Genomic DNA, 16899 nt, shown 5'->3' on the forward strand with positions numbered 1-16899 from the left:
GAGGTCAGGTAAGTCTAGTGGCTTTTATTTCCTAAAATTAAATAATTCAAAAACTGGATATTTTATTAACTCTGATTATCTTTGACATTAAAACCTGATGCTGTGAAAACATTTAGGTGCGATAAAACGAAGACAAAAAATAAGAAGAAATCTGAAGTTTTTCCACAAACCATGGATAAGTTTCAAGCTTTGACTTAAAATACTGAAATTGTTTTCTTATTTTTACCAATCAAAAAAAAAAAATCCAGTTTTATGCACTTGTGTTACAAAAAGAGCTGCAAAAATAAATCCTTACTCCTCCGTTTTGCTTTTATTTGAACAAAATGAACATCCTACACAGAATACACGATGCAAATGACCCATGCAAAATCTAGAAAATTATACAGTGACTTTTTTTTTTTTTTTCCTTTTTGTTCAACAGTTGAACCGTACAGAATAAATGGATACAATACTGTGCTTTTTCTTCTTTCATTTAATTCTTCTATATTTGGCACTTGACCACAGGATGCAATTGAAATGAAATGAAGAGGTGGAAGTACCTGATTGAGCTACAAACGTTATCACAGTTGAATTTTTCTTTTTTTTTAATCTTCACCCAATAAGTTACATTTCAACATGTGAATACAGCAGTTTCTCATATCAGCAGGGCAGTGAAAGAATCCTGACGGAAGAAGTGAAATGTTCACAGTGAGATCTGCTCCTGCAAGGAGTTTTCAGTCTGTGGAAAAGTTAAAAACACGACGGCTGGCATTTACTCAGACAAAATCTGAACTTGAACATCATCACTCGTACAGAAGATTTTCTCTCTTTTTTTTTTTTTTAGCTTTCTTGCACAGAAAATTTAATTAAATTAGGGAGAACGGCTTTGGATTTCAACATTTCTTTCCTTATGAGGGGAAATTAATTTTTCCTTAAAACTAAATTTAACAACGCCAAACATGCAAAAAACACACCTGGTTCTCTCCTTTTGCTTAAAACATGTCTAGCATAAATATGTGTGAATACACTGTACAAGTTTCTTACATATTTGTCAAGTAAAAGAAATTAAAATATCCGTCACATTCCAGTATTTTATGCATGAAAATTGAAAGTGAAATCTTGAGCTGCAGCAAAACGCTGCAACGTAACGTCAGAATAAAATGAGAACATACTATATATCCATATATCTTTTTTTTTTCCTTTCACACTTAAATTGCAGTTGCAGACAAACAATCACAGCTCAGTTTATGCATGACATAGAGTCGCTCTGCAGAGACCACGTAGGTATATTCAGCGGTCACAACAACTTCATTTAGAAAGCCGAGCCAGTATTGGTTCTTTCATAACATTCTTTCAAAAAATAATACAGTACATAAAAAAATATTCGACATTTAAAACAATGATTCCCAGATCTTGTGTCTAAATAACCGTTCTGTAGCCCCAGACTGACATGCTTCATTTCTCCCAGTGTTGACAGTGAGCCACATTGCAATACTTGGTAAAGATCTGTTCATCAGCACTCGGCAAACCGTGTCAGTCACACAGACAAAACCAACATTATTCTCTTTAAATAGGAAATCCTGCTTTTAAAAATAAAAAAAAAAAAGGGTCAAAACAAACTTGGATTTGCTTCAACGTACCTCATGGATGCGCTGCGTCATCCCCGCCGACTGTGATCTCACAGCGCAGGGAAACGCTTTTCCATTTCAACGAGTCTTTGATGGTAATTTCAGTCCTTCAAGTCAAAACTGTACCGCGGATCAGACCCGTGTTTGTGCAGAACCTTTGACCGAACACAGAGGCCCGTGAACAGTGTGTGAACGATTATTTACAGACATATATATCGTGCTTTGGTACAGCAGGTGTCTGTGTGTTCATGTGCCTCTCCATAGGTCAAAGTATTACATTTCAAAAGAGTCTCAGGTGGGTCAAATGGGAGCCATTTTGAAAATGTGCTAATGTATCAGTCCAGTTTCCTACTGCCCAGCACTGCTGGGGTCACACTGCAGCAGTCGCACGATGGAGGGGTCGTTCTTTGCTCCCTCCACGAACTCCTCCAGGGACAGTTTACCTGAAACAAAGAAAGTTTAATGTAAGTAAAACAGGTTTTGTCTCAAGAATGTTTAAGTTGGAGTTAAGGACTCTCAGCAGCCTTACCGTCTCGATTTGTGTCCATCTGCCTGAAGATTTTGTCTGTGCGCTTCTCAGGTGTGGATTCGTCTTCTGGCATTTTCATCACAGAGGAAACCATCTTGTAAATGGCCTGAAAAAAAAACCCCATCAATAAGAGTTGATTTTGATGTTTGCAGAGATTCTCTATCCAATCTGACTTATTTTTGAGATATTTTACCTATTAACAACTGGAAAAATACCTCCTGGTTATTTTTACTTTAAATAATGCAGAGAATCGTGGTCAATAAGGCAGATTCTGATTCTGATTGTTGATATGCAAACGTTTGGAGCTGTGACAAACTACACAGCTCCAAAACAGAGGGATAAAAAAAATGCATCGTTTTTTTAAAAGACCAAAAAAAAAATCAAGAGGTATGAAGATTTTTCTATGGCATTGTACCAGGAATAAAGTCAATACAGGAATACAGTTTTATTTAATCTTTCCAGTTTTGTTTTGCATCGATGTAAAAACTATTTCTGTCTGATTCTAAATGCTTATGAAATATTGCTGCAGTGTTGTGGAGATTTTAGAAAAACATCCCTACGAATAAACACATTTTTACTTCAGGCATCAACTAAAAATAAAGAAAACTAACTTTGAGAACAAGATTATGCAGTCTGCTTGATTTAGCTCTATGTTGTGTGATGTAACAACATGTGTAGAGGATTTTGTGTGTGTGCGTGTGTGTATGACGCACAGTGAGGAATCTAAAGATTCACAGAACTTGATTTAGTTGTAAGTGAAGGAGTGCACAGCTAAATGAACTCTCCTCTAGTTGAGCCCAATTCAGAGGAATCTGAGAACCAGAAAGGAACGGATAGTTTCTACTATCAGAAGTTTTTTCAGCTGTCAAATGACACAGAACAGAAGAGATAATGAATATATTCATTGTTTAAGGTCCAAAGAGCCACTTGTGGTTCCGGAGCCGCATGTTGCAGACCACTGGACTAGACATTTAAAATTACTCAAAATTTAATGCAAAGTTTTCAGTTTGGAATATTTCCAATATTCAAAGAGCTTAACTTTTTTTCCAACCCCTTTACAAGCCAGCTAGCTTCACATCACAAATATTCAAATGACATTTTAACTTCGAAGAAACTTGAAGTGAGGAAGCAAAATGTAGCAACATTTAAAGATGGACAAAAACACCTGACAAAAATCTCACCGTTACAATCTCCAACATCTCAGCCTTGCTGATGTATCCGTTCCCATCCAGGTCGTACATGCTGAACGCCCACTTCAGCTTCTGGTCCAGCCGGCCGCGGGAGGTGACGCTCAGGGCGATGATGAACTCCCTGAAGTCTATAGTCCCGTCGGCGTTGGCGTCAAACGTGCGGAAGACGTGCTCGGCGAACTTTGAGGCGTCTCCGTACGGGAAGAAGTTGGCGTAGATCTTCTTGAACTCCTCCATGCTGAGGGCGCCGCTGGGGCAGTCCCGCAGGAAGCCCTTGTACCACTCGGTGATCTCGTGCTCGGTGAAGTCCGTGTTCTCCATCAGGTCCTGCATGACGTCGGGGCGGAGTTTGCTGTTCTGTTTGCCCATGGCTGCTTGATTTGGAGGAGCTTCTGGATGTGAGGGCAGCGGCGCTTTAGACTGCTGAACAAGAGACACAAGAGAATATGTTAATAATCACATGAAAACAAGAGCGAGAGGAAAAAACAGAGACCAAAAACAGGGTAAGAAATGAAAACTATTGTAAATGTTTACACAAAACATATGAAAACAGCTCCGACTTCAACGTACATTCATCTTACACAGATGAAATACTAAACTGAAAAAGTCATCATTCACTCAGAATCACCTGATGAGGTGTTACAGTTTGTCTGGGTTTTTTTATTTAAAAAAAAAAATACACACACATACATATACAGTATACTGTATATATATATATATATATATATACACAGCTACAAAAAAACACAACAGGTAGAGAAATGTCTGCTGAAATTTTTTTTAATTGTTTAGTCATCTTCTTGAATAAAAACATGCAAGTAGAAAGAAGTAAATTATTGAATAGAGATCATGGTACCGGCTCTCTGAACTAGAGAAGGACAGAAAAATTGGTTGATGACTCAACTATAAACCCCAAAAAATATAAACATAAACTAAAACTCAAGTGAACACGCCCTGCCTAAATGCTAATAGTCAACACCATCAGAGAGGAAGTTGTTTCTGAGGGAAGGAGATTCAAAATCGGATTACCAAAATTGAAGCTCAACGGTGTGAGCAACTTCAACAAGGTAAGTAAAAGCTTTTAAAATTCATTTTAAAGTTTCTAATTCTCACCACTTTCATTGTCTCAACTAGATTAACAACCAGGATAATTCACCACAGTATAAAACAATAAAAAACACTTTGCACTCAAACTCTGAAAGGTTTCTCAACCTTTTACCAGCCTTTTAGCCAAGCTGAATAATTCGAAAATGAGACAAAAGAAGCATTTATTATGTCCTACTTTCTATTTAATATCAAAATGCAAAAACATAACAACAGCAATGAACAATATGCAAGATAAAGGAGAAACGGAGACCACCGAATGTTTGCAGGGAGCAGAATGTGTGTAGATGCACCAACCACACCTGTCGATAACCACGTGCATAATAATGTGCCTGTGCATGCATCTCTGCAGATGCAACTTACATTTCCTGCAAGAACTTTGAGGCTCGTTGTCGAAACAGCTTTTCAGCCTTGCCAATATTTGTTGAGCTGTAAAATTTGAGTCTCGTTATAAGTCTGACGGGTTCAATGAAAGATTGTAAACAATTTTTTTGAAACAAGATCTTTTACAGGAAGAAAATAAGAAAAAATGTCTTCTGTAAAGCTAATGTACTGAACAGGCTGTTTTTCTTAACTCTCCAAGCTAAAGTTGTGAAAAATTCACAGATTATGGCAGCTAAAAGCAGCAATATCAGGTCAAAACTAAGAATAACTTAGTCTAAGCACTTCACATTAGAGACTTCAGTTAATGTTTTTCTTTCTTTAAAAAAGTAAGAAATGTGAAAGTAGTTACTTTGTTAAAAGTACAGACTCAAAAAGAAGGAAGAAAATGATTTAATTTACATTAAGCTTCATTGTAGGGCATTGTAAAACTGTTAGTGTTGGGTCTGTAAGACACTGATGAATATTTTTAACATTTAAAATCACATCCTAATCATTACACACTGACATTACTTTCACTGATTGAGAAAAACTGCCTACGAATTTGACTTTTATCCAACTCATAAAAATCACAGCTACGATGATAACCTGAAACCAAACAACTCCACTGAAAGGGGAAAACAAACTTATTCTAATTAATTTCTCATTGTTGTAAAACTCATTTTGCCCTTTTACCTTATTTCACCTGCTCATACATAAATGTTCCATAAACTGGCCGCTTTAATCCTTTAATTAACTTGGAGGTAAACAATGAGCTGCAGTAACGTGACGGCCGCCTTCACACAGATCCTAACGCTGATTGACGTTACACCCGGAAACAGAAATGGATTAATGAGACTAAAAGTTAGCCTGCTATTTAGATCATAACGCTTAGATGGTATCCAGTTAAATTTATTAAACAAGGATGTTAAGTTACAACAAAAATTGTACAACTTTTAATTTAAAATGTGTATCAAGAACATTTTTATTAGTTAGCCAGAAATAATCCATCATGTGTTGGTTTATTGCAATAAAACCACTCAGTTGTACATACCACTGCAACAGCTTAAATTCAATACATTGAGAAACCAGGAAGCCTGTCAAATTGACTTCCCCTCCCCCACTTATTGCCAGCTGCTTTCAGCCAACTAGCTGAAGGAAGCAAATTTACCGAAACCTCTCTCTGCACTGAAGCAAAAGCAAAAACTGGTCGTTGGGAGATACATCTGGCCACACATATTCTGTTTTTTTTTGTTTTTTTTTAAAGTAACGCTGTTCTGCAGCAACCTGCAAAGGTTACAATCAAAGTACACTGTGAATTACTAGTAACATTTAGGAGAGCAATACATTATAATAACATAGCAGGGAGCTCTAACGAGTAAAGAAATGTGGCATATGGAGTTGAAATAAGCATTAAACAACAAACCATTTCTACGTCTAGTGAGAGGCACCTCAAGGCTCCATCTTAGGTTCAATCTCATTCTCATTAAAGCCTACTTCCATTGAGCTTCTTTTTCACAAAGGAGCTGAAACATATACTTTTTATTTGTTTCAGCTATGATGATAATCTATGGATAAATCTATGTACAACAGCAGCCGGACATAGAGAGATGTGTAAAAACATGAATGGGGAAAAAAATATTTTAATCTGTGATTATTCATTTTACTAGAAATCTTGGTATGGTTTTAGATAACACTGTTGAATTTTTTGCAAATAAATAAATGTTTTTGCTATTCTTTGTTCTCTGCTGTTTTTAAATACAAGTTTTGACTAAACTAATCTACTTATTTGCTTTATATTCAATTGATAATGACTTTTCAGGCTGAAACAAAACAACCAACCATGCAAGAACACACTCATATGGCAAGTTTTGGACTGTGAGAGGAAGACAGAAGAACCTTTAAAAGTAGAAAGAAAACACACAACCTTCATATAGAAAGATGTCAGACTGGGATTCAAACCCAGAACCTCCTTCCTGCAAGAACAACCAACCACTCCACCGTGCAGCCGACTTAGTATATTTCCACAACTACAGGCCTCAAAACTAAAAGCAAATTAGATTTTATGTAGGACCAATGTTATGCTTTTTATACAATTTGTTTCTTGTTTCTTATTCATGCACTTTTCATTTCAAGTTTTTCTCCATCTGAACGACCAATTCCCTTATATTTGCATTTTAATTGCTTGATAGATTGTGGCACATAATGATGGTTTTTGAGGCAAAGGAGAAACAACAAGTCATGCAGTCACTCGTTACCACAGTCAGATAAAAAAAATGACTTTACAGAACGCTTTTGACTCACATTAGAAATTAATAACGCTTCCTGGAAAGCCTAATGGCTTATTCAGTTGTTTGCTTTTAGTTTTAATCGAAAATACGCAGCATCCGTCCAGTCCTACTGTTTACAAGATGACTAAAATGTTTTGCCCGCTATTATTATAAACAAGACTGATAAGGTTAATTAGTGCTATGCCTGACAGTTTCGTAAAAACAACAAGAGCTACAAAATTAATCAACGGGATGTGTTTATATGGTCAATATTTGCTTTTCCAACAATTCAGCAACTAGAAAAATTCAATAAAAGTTCTATAATGTGAAAATCTTTCATTTCAACCACTTACTAAAGAGAAAAAGAGCACTTTTGGCAAGATAAAGAAATGCTTTCAACCTCAGCCTGATTAGAGTAGTTAATATAGATGCTTTCCAAATATGATTGAAATTATACACAGGACAAAAGAAGAAACTGCTTTCAGTTTTCCTAGTCATCTTTGTACACATCTTTGCAAAACAAGACGAGAAACTGGAAACTGAAACAATTTTAATGATATCCTTCTTGATGGATGTTTTAAGAAAAGCATCAATTATCATGCAAATCTATCATTTCTTTATACTAATAAATCATTTTGGTTTATCTTAAACCAAGAATAAATTTATTTATTCTGGCAAGAATAAATAAAACTACCAGACGACCGAATTAGTAGTTTCAATTCTTTTTAATCCTCTTGTAACCATCCTGTTTGCACAGAAAGGGTTTGGTATTTCTTTTAAAACTGTTTCTTCCACAGACAAATAGTGAAAAAACCTAACTCTTCTTAATTCAGAAATAGTTTCCAAAATGAAGATTAGGTTTCACTTATGGTGCTTTTACTGACAGGTAAAAGATTGGATTTTCCAGTTTTCAACAGGCTAACAATCTGCACAACCCACTCTTCTTTCTATGTTCCATGTTTCTATGTTTGCATGCAACTCCTGCAAATCCCTTTCCAACAATATTATGATTTGCAGAAATTAAAGTAATTAAGATTTCCAACCAAAATACTGTCTAATAAGTGTTTTTAATCCAATATTTTGCTTGTGAAAGTGTTTTCCACTTTGGTGAGCTAAAATAGACAAAAACAAATATGTGCACGATTATTACTATTCGACTGAGGGCCTGCAGCCCCAGCAGCAACAACGTTCCCATTGGCTGATAATCTTTGTTTATTTTAAAACAAGATGACGGGGTGAGAACTCAGGCCTGCATCGAACATCCCATCAGCCAGTCACCCTAAGATCTCCTCTATTTCTGACTCTGTGAGATCACTGGCCACAATTAACCGTTAAGGCTCTTACCTGCTGCTCCTGGCAGACTGGAGCCCACAGGCTTACATAACCGGGGCTTTGACAAGTGCTAAGTTCACGTGGTGTGGGCAGATTCTCGCTCAAGCATCCCAGGGGGTCAGGACAAGTGACTGAAAGCTAGTTTAACCTTCTGAGCTGAGAACAGTCCAGAGATAGAGCTGCTGACCTAAGCTAAAGCAGTCAGAGTGGATCTGAGCAGAACAGGCCATCACTTTCAGTTTCTAATAACACCAACATGAACACCAAATCTTGGAGTCCAAGACGGGACTTACCAAAAATCAACGAGGTAATTTGTTGCATCAAACATCTGATGAGATGTCTGATGTTTAATGCATGTTTTTCAAATGACAACCTTGACAATTACCTTAACCGTTTTTTGCATTTTTAATATTGTATTAAGTTTGATGTGTTTCTGAAACGCATCAATTATGATTTATAATCTTAAAAACATATTTTTCTGTTTCCATTTGATTAACAATGTTTCCCACCATCATTAGACTTTGGTTTGGGGAAGCTCAACCTGATTGGTCATATTTACTAAATGTAACATTAAATAATGTCAAGGTTTCCCCCAGGTTATTACAAGCCTGGCAAGCCACCAGGCTTTACTTGTGTCCCAACCAGGATTTTTTTATGCTTGCATTTTTTAAGACTCTATAGTTGGCGTTCAGATATTAATCTTCCAATCATTTTCAAATTTCCTGTCAACTTTAAACATTTTTTAACTCCAAAACATGGATGAATGACTGCCGAGCGCCACAACCACCGGGCTTAGCAAGTTTTCTGAGGGAAACCTTGAATTTATTTCAACCCAAAAAGGGCTTTGATGTGCCTATATAACCAGGCTGAACAATATCAGGAAACATGCAACTTCAACACTATTACTGAACATTTAAACGGCTGAAAAATCTACATTTGTCTCCAGATTCCCAAACAAAGGAAGCAAGTTCATAAATAAAAATACTAATTATGGCTTAAGAAGTAAATCCTAATTTATGCATCACAGATTTACTTATTGTTCTTATTTTAAACTCCAAAGTGCATCAAAGAAGCTGTTTTGCAAATTTACAGATCAGAATAATGTAACTTTTTACTTTTATAATAACCTGTCACATAAATCGATTATTGCATCACTTTAAAAATAATACTTTTTACTGACTAAATTTGGAGATTGTGGTTTTAGACAGTTGTTCCTAAGAAATGTTGCTAGTATAAAGAGATATTTGCTCAGTACTGATGTTCAAACAGAGATAAGATGAGCAGCTGGGGTCTCTCTAGAGTACTTAAGTTCATCTGTTCTTGCTGTTTGAAGCCCTCCACATGGTATTCGTCTCAGAACATCTTGTTGCCCACTTATGTAACGTACACAGGTCTCCATTTATATCCTGCAGGTAAGCTTCGACGCAAGAGTCCAACAGATAATCCAAGAACAGAGGGAGATGAAGGAAGCTGTCTGAGAGCCAAAAGGACTGAAAAGTACCAGATTACTGACCATATGAATGAGGCGCCCACTTAGGCGTGATGCATCTTTCACCAGGCTTACCACGACATCAATTTTACTTTAAAAAGTTTTTTAAAAAACGATGAAGCTACTTTTCATCTCTGCAGTAATAACATTTCCAAATCAGAAGCAGCCATCAGACCAGACCAAATATAAAAACTACAACTAATGTTTCTGCTGAAGTTAAAAAACATTTTACATAGTTCTGTTTAAACCTGTCACACAAAAAAACAGTAAATCAATTAATTGCATGAAAAATTAAAATGAGCTCAATAAAATATATTTGAATGATTGTTTTTCTTGTCTCTTTCAACCAAAGACTGGATGACAGAAGGTCTCTGGTGCGTTGGTCTCAACTAGCCCCTTTTTTTGAAGGCACATTTAATTTAGAGACTTGAGTATTCAATTTATTTTGGATATTTAAAATTTCTTCTAGGTCCAATGTTAAATGTACAGTAGAAATTAAAGCATATTGATCTCTTAGAGGGTGTACTAGTATTATTATGTCATTGTGCAATTATATTACTTGAAAATGGCTCAAAACATTATTGTTTATTGCAATAATGTCTGGGACAATTTATCATGCAGCTAAATTTTATTGTTACAGGGCTACTTCTGCAACAAAACAAACGCACTCAGTCTGATTGCTGATTTGATCAGCAGTTCTGCTTTGTCTTTGTCAGCTGGTGAACAATTACTGCAGATTGGCAACAACATTTTTTTTGTGTTTTTAGAGAAGAATCATTCAATAGTCATTCAATAGTCCAAAACACTGGGCTATGCTAAATCTGATCAGCAGGTTAAATACAGAAAAATCTGGAGTGCTTTTTTTTTTTACTCTTCTTCTGTTCATTAAATGCAAATTAGGAACATCTGCTATATAAACCAACACTTTGTCTCTATTGCTGAAGAAATGTCAGATAAAGATTAGGAAAATAAATTGTTCTCTTGTTATTCCTTAATTTTTATTTGGATTCAAAATTAAAATAATATAAAGACATATCTTATTTCTTGTACCTTTTCTCCCTGTTAACATTGTTGCAGATGATGAAAACTGAGCCGAGATCAAAAGTGCAGCCTTTTACTGTTTTAGTCAAACCATTAACACCAGTGAAGTTGAAGTTAAATGCCATGTCAAGAGACAGGAACTATTGCACATGAACCACTTTTACCCTAAAACCACAAATTTGATCTCACTATGGTTTAATCTATGTGCATGCAAAGAACTTAGGATGTATGTACAGCTTTAATTCAAACTGACTAATTCGAAAGATGAAATGTTCACACTCGGTAAAGCTTAATAATTTGGGTCAAATTTTAAAAGCTTTAAAAACTGCACCTGTCTCAGGAAAAAAAAAAGCTCTTGACTGTAAATGTGACCCATTTGCAATCAAGCCGCCGTATAAAGCAGCTGCTGCCCAGCATAACTTTTGGAGCAGGGAGCACTCGCGTTACAAGTACCGTGGCGGTGTGTGTTCATTGCAGCGAGCTTCAATGGCTCCTTGAATGTCTGAGTGCAACTTAATCTGCCGTGTTATTTGGTGTGAGGTCAGAGAGAGACCACTGTTGGTCCGATCTGTACCACAGAGAAGTACAGGAAATGGTTTCTGTAAAAGCTTTCTCTTCATCAAATGACAATCAAAAGTTAAGTTCCAGCAACTAAACCAAGTTGGGAGTAAAGAGAAAAGATTTTAAGTCCAATTTAATTCTTCAAACTTGCACAGTTAAAGGTAAATAAAAACTTCCACTCACAGTTCATTGGTTCCATGCAAGAGAACAGAAATGCAATCAATCGGTCGGCCCGAGATTACAACAAAAAATTTGATTTTTGTCCTTATAGTCATTAAATGCATCAGAACCAACAACTCTACACCAAAACACAGCTTATACTTTCATGTTGGCTCTATCAAGGACCAGCAAGCTCATTTTTCTCTTTTAGTCGTTTTAGTTTGTAGAAAATTAAAAGGTCAAAATCAAAATCGGTATCAGTCAGGAAGAAGCCCAATGGTGCATCTCTAATTTGAAGTCAAATTGAACTGAAAAAATTTGCTAAACTACTAATTGCATCCAGTTAGACAGAAAATAATTGCAAACTGTACATTTCTTCTGCAGTTCTGTGGCAAGACCATCGAGTACTGCTCTCTTCCTAAACAAAAATTATAAATTTCAAAAGGTGTTTTTGATACCACATATTTACTGCTAAATCTAAAAAAGTGGTAAACTCTTCCTCCTGCAGGTGCTTATTAAAGCAAACCCTTTGTAATAATAACCTCCACCTTCTATTTAAAACCACCATCAATGTTAAAATATTTGTGAATCACCAAAAAAACCCAAATAGTTGTCACTTTTAGTGATAAACAGTATGTTTTAATTACAGACTTTAATTGCTCTATCTTTTATTATTTGTCATTTTTTTTTAAAAAAAGGGGGAAAAAATGGCATCTCCTCTTTGTGCGCGAAACCCAAGGGAGAAACTTCATCTTAATTCAGCACACATCAGCTCCCATTGTGAGACGGAGAGCTCTTTGCGTCAAGGCGCTGCAGAAAACCACAATCATGACACTGAAGCCATTATGAGGAGCGGATGAGAACAAGATAAAAAAAATGCCACTGACGGCAGAGAGAGACGGAGGGAAGAGCTGCAAAACAGACTGAGCATTGGACAAACACTCAGAGAAAATTGTTGCTGATTATATGTGGAGAGCACCGCTCATTTTTCCCTCAATGTCTAAACAAAAGCCAGCAGAGATGGAAATGTCAATGTGACAACTGAACGTCTCCCATTCCTCTCTGTCGCTGTTTTCTCCTGCAGAGTATGAGGAAAAGAACATGCAGTTTCCTATCAAAAACATTCTGTATCTATCTGTTCCTCACTCCATCTACTTTTTTTTTTCCTTTTTCTTTTAAGTACTAATTCAATTCAAAAGCCCGCCGACTGCCTCATCGACGAGCCAAACTACAGGCCGAGTCGCCTTCCACTGTGGTCAAATCTGGCCCAAAACAAATGGAAAACGCACTGTGTAAGGCAAAAATAGAACATCTGTCGAATTTAGCAAACTTCTGTCGGAGATCAGCATCTTGAAATGTTTAAGAGACGAGTCTCAACACATCGGTGTTAATCCAGCTCAAGTTGCTGGATTACTGAAATTAAATCTGAAAAAGTCCAGATGCCACACAGCTGTGTGTTTGGTGAGGTTTCTCTTTTGTTTGTTTCCTCTGTCCAACAGAGCATCTTTCTTATCATTTCCTGAGTGTTTCATTGTGATGACTAAACCTCCTCTTTTGACACTAACATTTATGCGTCTATTTCAGTGTCTATTAACACCCCCAGGAATGCATTACAGGGTCTGACAGAGAAAGTTCAAGCACAAATCATATAACATACTGGCTAGACTTCCCACTGTGTGAATAAAAATACTCCAGCTTCACAGTATTCAGAGATTTAAAACAAAATAAATATATCACATAATCTGACTTGAATCCACAAAAACTGTCTGCACATATCTTTATTTTTGTTTTAAATAAAGAAAAAGAACATCTTCTTTCATCCAGCTGGCCAGCAGTGCATATTGGCCAAGGTTCCAAAACCTTGGCCAATATGATGGCTTTTGCTGGCACCTTCCATGAAGAACTGTAAACTTTAAGACTTCTTTACTCCAGTACAGCTTTTCAGTTTGATTTTATGACTTAGAACTAAAAAAAGGAAAATAATTTTTAGTTCTTTAAACTTCCAAGTAAGAAAGAAAATTAATAAAAAGTCTTGTTAAGTGCAAAACCCAAGTAGAAAAGTCATAAAGCTCCAAACAACCTTGAATTCAGAATTCAATATGGCTGCCTTTACAAGTCAAATTAATGATGTTTATTCAAACCACATAAAAAGTAAAACATTATGATATGATGTAAATTGGTAGGCTTCCAGCAGTCCTAGTAATATCATTTGAAAAGACTCCATCATTCCTACATAAAACTCTAATGAAATTCTGCTAATTTTGCTAAAAGCTGCAAAGCCTCACATTGTGAGGCAATCCCAAGCTGTCTACTTGTCTACACAAATCTCCAATTAAAAAAAACAACAACAAAAAAAACCTTACAAATACAATCTCACAACACTCGAAAATAAGTTTCTGCAGTCAGATTGAATCTCTCTTGTTCAAACATCTTCTATTTGAATCCTGCTCCTTGTGCTCAAAATTTCTTATTCTCAAAATGTCAAAGATACAGTCATTTCATGAAAGCATGCAAGCAGAGAAAACAGACCTGAGAGAAAAGGTTGCATCCCCACAGAGGAAGTTAAAGTGCAACACACAGAAGTGAAAAAGGAGCGACAAAAATTTGTGCATTAAATCTGAGCACAGAAAGATAATTTTGGGGATACTTTTTGAGTGTGAGAGCAATGTTTTAAGTGAGAGAGGTGCAATATAGGAGATGCATGCTCAATTTAAAAAATAATAATAATAACAATTCCCCCAAATGTCTGTGACATTCATTTGTGTGAATGACTCCCTGTTTTAACTTACTACAGCTTGGAGAGTGAAAACAGAGTGATTGTTGCATCTCTATTGACTGAATGCACACACAGTTTACCAGAGACATTCATTTGCAGGAGAGCAAACATTTCCACTCGCTTGTCAAGGTGAAACAAGTGCAGTAAAAAAGCTGCCTTCTTTCTCCTGCTTTATTCTACTGACTTGACTGATGGGCTGTTTGCTGAAACGAGATACTCACTCAGCTCTGTGCGGTCTCCACTTCCTGTGTTCACGCTTTAGGTGAAAATACAGCGAACACCTCTGAGAACATCTCTGGAGGTTCATTAAGGATAAAAAGGACCAGCCTCATCCGATTAGAAATGTAGGTTTAGCCTGATCAGCGGCTAGCGACGTATAATGCTGCTGCAGGGCAAAGTTATGGAAGAAACTGTCAAGTGTTTCTAAAAAAAAAAAATTTTTTTACCGTAACATCTTAACAGTGATGGAAAGACACAGAAAGGAGTATTGTTTGGGTTGTAAACTTATTTCAGCTGCGTTGTGAGGGAATAAAAGTATCAGGAAGAGGGTACACTCACTAAAGAGGGAAGGGAAGGACGGGGACATTAGCCACAACTTACCTCGCTTTTTCAGTTTGCGCGGAGGGTTTCTTCTTAGAAAGTCTTCTTAATAGTCCATTACCTCGAGTCGGGGAGCGGTGGTGGAGTCGGGGAAACAAGGCTGGTTGTAGCTTGAAGCCGCACAGGAGCTGCAAACACCCAGCTGCTGTCCGTACAAACTCCGAAGCGAGGCTGACTGTTTTCTCAACCGCCGCTCGCTCAGACTCTACTCAGCCCCGGAGCTCCTCACAGGGGCGTCACGTGGGGCGGCGGCGACCAATGGGAGGCGGCGTTGTCCTGGCAACAGGAGACGGCACATGAATGGAGATTAAGCTTGAGAAGTTTTCCTTTCACAGACAGTTGGTGGGTTTTCTGTCGAAATGTCTCTGTTTTATGGAAAATGGCACTTAAAAAGGAAAAAATTACAAATGCGCTGTCATAATTGTGGGATACAGAAGATATTGTCGTAATGACATAATGAAATTCAAATCTTTTAGAATTCATGAATTTATAATAATTCGTACTTCGAATTTGAAAGTGGAAATTATGATGTTAGAGATTTAGTTTGACTCTTTGAGAGCCAACAGACTAGTAATATTAACAAGTATACGTCTAAAAATATCTGTAGCATTTCAGCTTATCTTAAACAATTTGATTAAGCCATAATAGAATATTCTATCAAACGAGGTTAAACAACGCGGAATACTGTCACCTGCTTTTAATTTGTATATGGAGGATAATGGTACTGTTATTTGGAATATTAAGCAGGGTCAAATATTACATCTTGCATCTTTTCATTGAGCAGACCAACAGGAACTTGCTGGTTCTCATAGGGACATTATGATTCAAGGAAAACATGTAATCATCATATTACTGTTGACTATTGAATAATTATTTTAGTTGCAATTTACCCTCATTTCCCCCACATCGCTTTGTCCCCACCACGCTCTCTGAACTTTAGCATGGTCACTAAAATCTTTATGAGGTGAGGGTCTAAAGGTCAGTGACAGATCATTCATCCCAGTTGTCCAATGTTCTACGTTTTTGCAGAAGATTATGTTTCCACATCATAAAACTCTGGTTGATATGGTCAGGGTTGATGTCTGTGGCAATAACAGCAGGCAGTGTTAGGCAGTATATATGTAAGCAAATTTTTGGCATGCAAATTCTAACTCTTCCCAATGATACTAAAGTCTCTTCTTCTAAAGTCTGCTATGTCTCTTTTTATGCAGTTTTTGTTTCTACTGGAAAATTTTATCTGCACATTAGGATGGTAATAGACAAAGTGATACTAATTAAAAATAATCTGCAAACTATACAAAAATACATACAGAATAATATGCTAGATTTGCACCCCATCATACTAATATTATTCAATACTTTTTTTACACTTTAGTTTTGCATGTATTCTGAAAGTCTGAGAATCTTTAGGATGGAGTCCAGTTTCAGTCAATCCTAGGTTATAATTTCAATCATTTGCATGAAAAGGATTTGTCATGTTCTGAGGAATGAGCTTATTTATTTCTGAGTATTGCACTCTGCTGCTGCTGCTCCTGCTGCTGCTGATGAAGATGAGAGAGCTTACTGATGATGATCACCATGTGGCCGGTGTTGCCCTGTACAGGTGTTCCTATGCAGGCACATTGAGAGGCAGCATGCTTTGGCTAAGATGATTAGTGGAAGTCAAAGCCATGCTGAGCCTATTCTGTTGCTGTTCCAAGGAGCGTTTTCTTAAGGGCTACAGGAGGTGCGCTGAGAACCTCTCCCTCCTCCTGTGTCAGCAAAACCCTGATCACATAAACAGGTAGAGCTGATCCAAACCATGCAAAAAGTATAGAGTTATAGTCCCAGTGAATCTTACAAATATGTGAGTCTATGAGTTGAACCACGTCTTCGATGGCT

At 36.8% G+C, this 16899-nt stretch overlaps 1 protein-coding gene across 2 annotated transcripts; it reads right to left on the reverse strand.

Moving 5' to 3' along the window:
* Window positions 1–288: 288 nt before the first annotated feature.
* LOC116731129 (neurocalcin-delta B) lies at window positions 289–15236 on the reverse strand. 2 transcript variants are annotated; one of them, XM_032580658.1, is made up of 4 exons: window positions 15019–15236; window positions 3318–3746; window positions 2137–2242; window positions 289–2050 (listed from the first exon to the last, which is right to left on the reverse strand). In XM_032580658.1, the coding sequence occupies exons 2-4, from the start codon at window positions 3693–3695 to the stop codon at window positions 1956–1958; spliced, it is 579 nt and encodes a 192-aa protein (XP_032436549.1). In that variant the 5' UTR covers window positions 3696–3746; window positions 15019–15236; the 3' UTR covers window positions 289–1955. The 2 variants fall into 2 exon arrangements, with proteins under 2 accessions (XP_032436549.1, XP_032436548.1); XM_032580657.1 differs by having other exon boundaries at window positions 3318–3749; window positions 15019–15235.
* Window positions 15237–16899: the final 1663 nt, after the last annotated feature.

Source organism: Xiphophorus hellerii, chromosome 13 (assembly GCF_003331165.1).
Source record: "Xiphophorus hellerii strain 12219 chromosome 13, Xiphophorus_hellerii-4.1, whole genome shotgun sequence".
In the NCBI taxonomy this organism is placed as follows: Eukaryota; Metazoa; Chordata; class Actinopteri; order Cyprinodontiformes; family Poeciliidae; genus Xiphophorus; species Xiphophorus hellerii.